The sequence below is a fragment of the Rhododendron vialii genome, chromosome 13a, assembly GCF_030253575.1.
Source record: "Rhododendron vialii isolate Sample 1 chromosome 13a, ASM3025357v1".
Taxonomy (NCBI): domain Eukaryota; kingdom Viridiplantae; phylum Streptophyta; class Magnoliopsida; order Ericales; family Ericaceae; genus Rhododendron; species Rhododendron vialii.
Genome location: NC_080569.1, coordinates 11,440,884 through 11,450,719, shown reverse-complemented (window position 1 = coordinate 11,450,719; position 9,836 = coordinate 11,440,884). Strand labels below are relative to the sequence as shown.

Sequence of the window (9,836 nt, the reverse complement as noted above, 5' to 3'; positions counted from 1 at the left end):
TACTATAACAAGTCAAAAATAACAAAATACTATCCTTGTTCTTTTTGCTTTTCAAAAAGAATTTTTCAAAAAATTTCCCCTAGATTTTCCCATACTTCTAACATTTCTCTCTCTATCTCTTTCCATTTATTACCCCTACAATTTTTCAAAAATAAATTCAAAAATCAAACCAAACACAGCATTAAGCTTTTCAATAATAAGGATTTTTTTGACGCGTAACTAGAAACAAAAGACTCCCTTAAAACATGTATATTATGTTCACTAGGTGTGAAACGAAAGAAACACATTATTTGGTTTCTCTCTTTTTCTTGTTTCTTCCTCTTTCTATCAATCTATGATATAAATACTAACAAAGACAAAAAAAAAAGTACATCTAACTCCAACCAACCAGTATGACCCGGATAACCGTTAACCCAGACTTTTCCATCTCTCTCTCTCTCTCTCTCTCTCTCTCTCTCTCTCTCTCTAACATGGAGTACATAAACAGAACACATTTCAATCCACCTCCTTGTATTCCTTAGCAGCAAATTCTACAAGTAGTATTTAATTAAGTGGGTTCTACTTCAATAATCACACCTCTTTATAAACCCAATTATTAACCAAACACCACAAATCTCTATCATTCCCAATTAGTCTCGGCATAATAAACCCACTGAAAAATGGCACCAACTTTCTCTCTCCTCCTTCTCCTCCTCTTCCTCCTGTCTCCACTCTCTTCAGCAACTGGGATTCACGACCCCAATCCTTCCCAATCTTCACCACAACTGAATTTCCCGAAAACACAGGCCCAAAAGCTCATCAGAGGCCTCAACTTATCTCCCAAACATGACATCAACACCGGCTCCGGCAGCAGCCACAAGGCGGCCGAGTCTCCGGTGGATGGTCCCATGATGGTGGAGAAGCCGTTGAGATTGCCTGTGCTCGGGGATGCTGGGAATACCATTCAAGACTTGGGTCACCACGCGGGTTATTATCGGCTCCCACACGCCAAAGATGCAAGGTAATATTTGAATTGGTAGCAGTAAAACACAATTCCGAACACAACTGTATCTAGAACCGTTAGATGCATACGAGTCTACACACATTCAATGATTCCGAACATAATTGCGTCTGAAGTTGTGTTCTTGAAAAATGGAATTCATGAATCCGATATGTAGCTAGGAAGTGGAAAGTTTGATTTGCACCTTACAACTCACTTTTTGTAAAATCCCTTTTTTGAGTAAATGTGGAATCTTCGGTAGAAGAGGGCGCATAAAGTACAAGACAAAATAATTTTGTAGCAATGTTTTAAATAAGAGTATTGGAAACATTTATTTGGAAATGGAAGCAGCAAACGAGGCACTATCTTGTTCCATTAGACATTGCTTCAAAACTCCTTTGAGTCGTACTATATATATTTGTGCCAGTTTTACGAAAAAATAATAATAATTTATGAGCAGTCCTGTGTGTGGAGCAATGCACGGAGCCGTTGAATTTTCTCACGCAAATACTCACAGTGAAAAATAACGATTTTAATGTTAAAATGTTCGTGACATAGATTAAGACAGCCTAATAATAGGAAACTAATGAAGAAATTGTGGTTGGTTAACGATAGTAGTGTACCTTGAGTTTAAATGGGCAAAAAATAATTACTGCCAATAAGATTACAGCTGCGCTTGTTTATTACTCATCATTAATGTTTCTAAGCTTTAAAGGGTAAACATTATTGACCTAATCAATTCAACTTGTCGCAATTAATGCTTATTTGCCTTAATTAACTAATCAAGTTTCAAATATTCGGCCAGATTTTATGGATCTTGATTTATTTAATTAATTGGCCCATGCATTTGTCTGGCATAATCTATACCTTGTGTTTCCTTGACCACTGCTCTTTTGTTTTTCCAAAATGGTAATAGTTCCAATGATCAGAAACACAAGTATGCAGAATAATCACGTAGAAATAGCATTCGTCTTTAATTAAAGGGTTAGAAAGTCACAAAGGACGGTAGTCTTACCGGGTATAGGCACCTGGACACTACAACCTCTCCTAGTCAAAGAATGGGTCATCTCATTCGCTCTCCTATGCACACGAAAAAAAAAACTCACACTAATTAAACATCCAAACACTTGTACTGCAAGGCTGTCAAGCCAGTCGATCTGATTCATTATCAGAACCATTGCCACCGCCACTATCGGAATCTGAACCGGCACCTTAGTGGTCAATGAAGGGGAAGTCAAGATAAAGAAAAGAGTGGATAACAGAAATATTTAAGAAACTCTCAGATTTGAGATAGATAGAGAATCCTCACCGAAAAGTAGGGACTTTTGAAAGCGAGAAAAACCATCACTAGGGAGGAAGGAAGCACCCATCTCCACTCCAGCCCGTCGCGGCACAAGGGTGGTGAAACTCTTGGAGGAGGGAGGGGAAGAAACAGACGGCTAAGAGTTTTTAGCGATATGCTTTGGGTTCGATAGAGTAAAAAAGATTCTGTGGACAAACGTCCTGCCACTGCTCATTGGAACAGTAAAATATTAAGATGTCACCGTGAGAATGGGACGCCCATATATATATATACACACACCACGGATCCAGTGAGAGATTCCTTACCGGTCTACCGTGCGGACCTCCCCTTTCCCGATCGAATTGTGACGATCCGAGCCGCTCAATGTGTTTAGAACGTGATTTTAAGGGTTCTCGCGAGGAATCAGCAAAAAAAATGATCGGGAAGGGCTTGATCCGAGTAGTTTTTTCTGAACCATTCAATAAAAAACTGCTCTGATCAAGCCATTCAAAATCATTTTTTTTGCTGATTTCTCGCGGGGACCCTTAAAATCACGTTCTGATCACTTTGAGTGGCTCGGATCGTCCCAATTCGATCGGAAAATGGGAGTCCCGCACGGTAAGCCCGTGCGGGATCCCTTAAGGGAACCGGACTAAAAAATTTAGTGCTCAAAATAATGGAGAAAACAGAAGGATATATTGACAAAAAACTAAAAAATTCCAATTACCTGCATTTTTAATTTCTGTTTCCTGCATTTTTTTTCAAAACTCTTGAATTATCTGGGGAAATTATAGCTTGCTAAATCAAACTTAGTAAAAAATTTCAGCACAAGTTAGTGAATTTTTTCTGCATAGTAGTAGTACAATTTATTCTCGAATAATTCGTTTTCGGAAATGCTCTCCGAAGCCATTGTTATGATGTTTGCAATTAACTCGGAAAAACGAGCCACATCGACCCGGAATGATTTCTTTAAAGCTTCTGGGTTTTTCATTAGGCAATATTTTTTCATCTCAACTTGATCCCACTTTAAGTTCACAGACTAGGGTGTTTTGTGGTTGCAACAGGATGTTCTACTTTTTCTTTGAATCCCGAAAAAACAAGAGTACTAGTGACCCTGTGGTTATATGGCTCACCGGAGGCCCTGGCTGTAGCAGTGAACTAGCTCTGTTTTACGAGAATGGCCCATTCCACATTGCCAAGAACTTGTCTCTACTATGGAATGACTTCGGTTGGGACCAGGTAATCAAATGCCATCATTCTCTCTCATACATTACAGCTTTGTCAATGCAAAAAAACAAGAAACAACAAGGTACTTGAATCCTGACTTTTTTTGGTTTTTTCTTGGATATTTTCCAAAATACTTGTGTAAAAATCATAATTTTTCACTTTTCCGATTCGAGACGAACCCATAATACATAAAAGTTTGGCGTAAAACTAAGATCAAACATACAGAACTGAACATTAATCACAAAAGTAAGGTACAAAACATTGTTTAATATTGTCGTGTACGACGTGTTTTTTTTTTTTTTGGTGATATTCATGCTTCATTGCTAGACGCTTACCGAATATGTCTTTTTTCCAGGCATCAAACCTTATATATGTTGATCAGCCAACTGGAACTGGTTTTAGTTATAGTTCCAACGAAAACGATACTCGACACGACGAAAATGGTGTCAGCAATGATCTATATGACTTCTTGCAGGTCTGATTCTCTCTCCTTGTATTGTATTGGTTTTCAGAATGAAAATTCACCTCTCATTTCCATACTACAAGGTCAAGTATATCTTAGCTAACACATTCTTGTAAATGTCTTAACTTCAGGGGTTCTTCAAGCTACATCCCCAGTATGCAAAGAATGAATTTTACATAACCGGAGAATCTTACGCCGGACACTACATCCCTGCTTTCGCTGCTAGAGTTCACCAGGGGAACAAAGCCAAGGAAGGGATTCATGTAAACCTCAAGGTACATCTCTAAATTACAGTAAATTCTATTATGTTTTTATCTGATGCTATTTAGTTGATTAATTGATTCAGCCTGATTCATTTTATTTGTGGGTTAATAGGGATTTGCTATAGGTAACGGGCTCACTGATCCGGAAATCCAATACAAAGCGTACCCTGAATTTGCTCTGGACATGAAATTGATTAACCAGTCTGATTACACCAAGATTGTAACCGAGTTGGTTCCCTCTTGTGAACAGGCTGCAACACTTTGTGGTAATTTCTTGTATTATTTCTTTTTCGGTAATCTATTTTAGCACAATTTATATCCTATTTTTACAATCTGTTAGCTTATTTTCTTGTTTAATGAGTGAAATTTCTACTTTAGGTGATGATGGAGGAGATTCTTGCACATATGCATATGAAAATTGCAATTCTGTATTCAATGAGATCATTGGTATCGCGGGTGACATTAACGTAAGAAGTGTTCAAACTGTTGTTAGTCAGATGGATTTGGTTTTCACTCATTTTCGTATTTTGATGACGACGCTTTGTCGCGTGTGTCGTATGCAGTACTATGACATCAGAAAGAAATGCGTGGGACAGCTGTGCTACGACTTCTCCAACATGGAGAATTTGATGAACAAGCAAACAGTTAGGGATGCTTTAGGAGTTGGACGCATTGAGTTTGTTTCGTGTAGCTCAACAGTGTACGAGGCCATGTTGACAGACTGGATGAGGAATCTTGAAGTTAGGATTCCCACACTTCTTGAAGATGGAATCAAGATGCTTGTGTATGCTGGGGAGTATGATCTCATTTGCAACTGGCTTGGTAATCTTCTTGCTTTAACTCACATTGGAATTTTCTTCGTTCTTGGATCAAGACCGGGTTTGAGCATCCATTTTGTGAAAGGAAAAGAAAAAAGAATCCATCATCTTCTTTTCTGCTTATTGGTTGGCTATTCTCCACTACCTAATAGTAGTCAATGCCGTAGGTTATGATCTAATCACCGTCGCGTTCCCAGTTTCTTCTCCGGTTAGGTGGTGGAGAATAGCAAGCCAATAAGCAGAAAACCATTAACAGCATATGATATACTAACCCGGGACTCCATGCCTCTCTCTGGAGCCTCTACCCTATCAAACCGGCACGACGCCCTCCATAGAACCAGTGTTTTGCAACCCCCAAGTTGCATGCTAGTTCAGTAAATTTTAACTACAGAGCATCCAACTTGTCTTCAAAACTTCAATCAATACCATAGTTACGCCTCACCTCCCATCAATTTCTTTAGCTTTCTTTAGAAATCATGGTGTGTTTGGATTTGAGCAGGGAATTCCAAATGGGTTAATGCTATGGTATGGTCTGGGCAGAAAGAATTCACAGCTGCTCCCAATGTTTCATTCGTAGTCGATGGTGCAGAAAAAGGTGTGATGAAAAGCTATGGGCCTCTTACCTTCCTCAAGGTCTCTCTCTCTCTCTTCTGACATCCTTTCTCTTAGCACTTAAGTGCACTCGTGATATTGTCGGGCCAAATGCCTCTTGGCATTGGGGTTTGCAAACTCAAACTTGACCTAAATTTGCTTGTTTTCGAACATGAAATAGGTACATGATGCTGGCCACATGGTTCCAATGGATCAACCCAAAGCTGCACTGGAGATGCTGAGGAGGTGGACACAAGGCAAACTTTCCGTGACGACACAGTCAAAATTTCGGATTGTCCCCATGTAATTGCCCCAATCAAACACATTATTCACAACCCTCATTTCTTATAGAAGATTCTTCAAAGCTCAAAGAAGAGATTGATTAATGAAAGCAACAGATACAAATAATTATGGTTCCAATGGATCAAACGTTACTGTCCCCAATTCAACATTTAACAGCAGATTCGGTACAAAGAGATTCATGAACAACTCTGTTTCAAACGAGTAATAAAAGTAGAAATCTTTGGGATACATATTACGTACCGTGTCACCAAACAAATTGAAGGGAAATATTATGCGCTTTTGTAAATTTGGTTTGGCCAATCTGTTGGCTATACCCTAATCTACACTTTGATTTTAGTAGAAGAGGATTAAGGGAATGAGGTAAACTGAGGCCTGCACAAAGCGGCAACAGAAACGGGGAATAAACAGGGGAATAGGGGCTGCCTTACTGAAAATTACTCACTGAAAACTCCGTGAAGAAGATATTCTCTTTTAAATATTAGGGATAGCCTTACATAAACGTAGACTTGGGCTTACCCTAACAATTGGGCCGATTAAATACTCCTTAGTGAAGATCATCCATATGGTAATTTGTGGACTAGATGTTGAAGTAATTTGAAGGATTGAGACCTTAATTAGGTAGTCATCAATGAAGATTTTAAGTGTTGCAAAACTGTTTTTGTTGGTACCAATTCCAGTGCATAAAAGTCTTGTACACTGCACATTGTACAAGCCTTTTGTGCACTAGAATTTTGACACTAACAAAAATAGTTTTGGCATTATTATTTCCCTAAAAGTATAGCAAGAAGCTAATTTGAAGATCATTGATTAGTTCTTGATTTGTGTTGATAATTGTTAGATAAACTCCATAGAACCTAAATCACATGTTTTGGGTACTGTTGTCGTTAGGGCTGTCCAAGAAAAATAGAGAACCGTGAAATGGGACCGGAGTGAACCAATCCATGACTTTTGGATTGAATCTGTGGATTAATGGTCCGAACACGGATTTAAAAATTGAAAAACTGTGAGATATGGTTCGGTGCACGGATTTTCATTATGAAACTGTGGATAAAACGAATCGGACCGTGAATATTTAAAAATAACAAATAAAAAATATTTATGTGTGTGTAATCTTTAGTAAATAATTATAAGTTTTGCCAATTGATTTTATTTTTTTCAGCAATTTTATCTTGATGTGATACTATTTGTTTGTTTTGTGAAACTAATTGGCTAGTTTTTGTTAGGTTTTATGGAATGTAATAAGTAGATAATGTTTGGAAAATACTTGACTACAATTTGCACGTTGTGTTGGAGTCATGTGGTTGTTGCCTTGATGTATCTAATCTAGAACTCCGAATAATACATGATTGTTTTACTTCATTTGGTTGCTACCTTGCTGGATGTAATGGCAGATTGTAATGCTTGGTTTTTTTTGGCATGAATTTGATTTTTTTTTTTATTGAATTAGCAATTTAGTGTTTATGGAATTTAATCCATGGATAAAACCGGAGCCAAACCGTGACTCACGGATTGGATTGGAACCAAACCATGAGATTTTAGTTGTTGCCATTGGACGTGAGTTTGAGTTCGAAGTTTGGGCATTGAGTTTTGGGCAATTCGTACTTCCAAGTTGGAGGTATAATACAACAGTTGCTCAAGCTACTCTGGAGTGGACCACAGTCAAAGTATACTGTCCCAAAATTACCTGACCTTCCTAAATTTTTGTTTTGGTATTAATTTTGTTGTTTCTCTAAATTTTTGTTCCATTCACCTTAAACTTTTTGAATTTGTCACTCATCTCGACGAGATAAGTTTAGAAAGTAAAAAAAATTATGACCAAAAAAAAAAAAAATCATTGACAAAAAGGTACAAAACAACTATCGTAAGTGTCATTTTTTTCAACTTCGGTACTTAATGATTTTTTTCGTTGAAACGAATGATTAATCTCAAAAATCACAATGAAGAGTTAAACAAATAATACAAAAAGTAAATAAATATCGAAAAAAACTACCAGAGCAAAAAATTAGGAAGGACAACGTTTATTTATAACACCATCTCACATGAAGTGGGTGATGAAACCTCTATATATAAATAGAGAGAGAGAGGTTTCATCCCAGGTAGTAATCATCATCATTGTGTTAAAAAGTTTCTCGTCGCGAAATGAGTCCTTGGCAGACCAAGTGATGGATAAGGATGCAAAGTTTGAAAGGAAGTTTTCATGTTTGAATGATCCAATAAGTTCTTTTAATTTAGAACCATATCTCTTTGAATAAATCATGGCCATTTTGAAAAGCACAATCCTAGACCAAATCATCATAATTTTTAATGAGCTAACGGAAATTGCAATAATTTGCATTTAAAGTTTTTTATTACGGCAAGAACCTTATGAGATTTCAAAACGATTTGCTATATTAGCATATGGGCTCCATCATTTGATTGTTGAAAATGTTCACTTTCCAGAGCATGATGAAAATATTAATCACGCCGAAATTCATATTTATCTGTTACCGATAAATGCATGATCAGAACATATTTATTTTTTGTACGAGTTAGTTTTTCTCAAAATAAATGTGTTATTTTCATACATTCATTGGCTATGGCTGCTAAAATGTCTGATATAAAAAATAAAAAAAAAAACACTCACGTACGAGGTGGAAGTAACTGAGAAATTAAGCATTCTACTCCAGAAATTGAACTTCCAATCCCTACTTCCACATTTGTCTGTTTTGTTACTAAAGAGAGAGAAGAGAACAACGAAAATGTCATAGCTAGCTAGGTGCTAATTATGTCAAACCAACTCTTTGAGGCCAGGGGAAGTATTTGGTTTTTCAAGAAAAAGAATCACAAGAGATCGGGGAAGCATGATTGGGTTTTTCTTTATATTTTGGGCAAATTAGAGAAAAAATTCTGAGAGCAGGTTAATGAGGGGTACTTTAGCTTCTTAAAATATATGCAATGAAGTGTAATTAACTGCAGATTTTAAAAGCAGTTTCTAAAAGTCACCAGCTTTTTTGAAAGCTATTTTAAGGAACAAAAGCTGATTTTTTAGAAGTTACGATTTGTGTGTTTTTACTGAGAAGCTGTGATTAGTGCAAAGGCAAAAACATTCCTTGGCATTTTGACAATTACCCCTTGTCCAAGGACAAAATAGGCTAACTCATAGCAAAAGTTTATTTTTTCCCGTTTGTAGTTTGTACAACCACAGCAAATACTGTTTCATAGCTTCTCTAAAATACAAAGCAAAATCAACAATCTAAAATCTAAGAAAAAACTATCGCAAACCCCACAAAATTTGTATTACTTTCATTTGTAAGAGAGTGTGGAGAGAGAGAGAGAGAGAGAGAGAGAGAGAGAGAAATCTAATATGAAATTTTCTGTGTGTGGAATGACTTTAAAAATGAGCCTATTTATAGACTTATAAGCACATTTATGTGAAAAATTTTGTCTTCTTTAGTAAACACACATTAGGAAGGTTCATCATATCTATTGAAGACAATTTAATTAAAAATGATCATGCTTCTTAGTAGGATCATGTCTCTTGGAGGCAACTCCATGTTTCATATTCCTTCCCAACAAATACATCCCTTCCAAATAAACGCTTCCCAAATTAATACTGTAGATGTTATAATCATTCACACAAAGTCACAACTCAGGTGTAAAGGTATTGTAACCATTCGCCAAAAAAAAAAAAAAATCCTCTCAATACCTTTTCAAAAATAACCAAAATCCATTTATTATTTTGAAAATCTCCAACAGTTTTTTATTAGTATGGTAAATTTTTCCATAGATGGCAAAAAATCTCTCGTTCTATTTTCTGATTCCCTAATTCAAACATAATTAATTAGTGCCTTGACAAGGCAAGTGGATTCCTTTTAAGGAAGGATATTACAAGCATTTTGACAACGGTCTTGCTATTGTCAGTCCAGTGGAA

At 36.7% G+C, this 9,836-nt stretch overlaps 1 protein-coding gene across 1 annotated transcript; it reads left to right on the top strand.

Moving 5' to 3' along the window:
- Positions 1-449: 449 nt before the first annotated feature.
- On the top strand, positions 450-6,043 carry LOC131314957 (serine carboxypeptidase-like). Its single transcript, XM_058343963.1, has 9 exons — positions 450-1,000; positions 3,326-3,500; positions 3,844-3,963; positions 4,083-4,226; positions 4,327-4,480; positions 4,593-4,681; positions 4,778-5,036; positions 5,532-5,665; positions 5,805-6,043. The coding sequence occupies exons 1-9, from the start codon at positions 660-662 to the stop codon at positions 5,928-5,930; spliced, it is 1,542 nt and encodes a 513-aa protein (XP_058199946.1). The 5' UTR covers positions 450-659; the 3' UTR covers positions 5,931-6,043.
- The last annotated feature ends 3,793 nt before the right edge of the window (positions 6,044-9,836 follow it).

Bases quoted from the DNA above. Each gene is read 5' to 3' on its own strand.
- LOC131314957 (XM_058343963.1), top strand. From the start codon at position 660: ATGGCACCAACTTTCTCTCTCCTCCTTCTCCTCCTCTTCCTCCTGTCT. The intron at 1,001-3,325 runs GTAATATTTGAA...TGGTTGCAACAG, and splicing joins CCACACGCCAAAGATGCAAG to GATGTTCTACTTTTTCTTTG. The intron at 4,227-4,326 runs GTACATCTCTAA...GTGGGTTAATAG, and splicing joins GGATTCATGTAAACCTCAAG to GGATTTGCTATAGGTAACGG.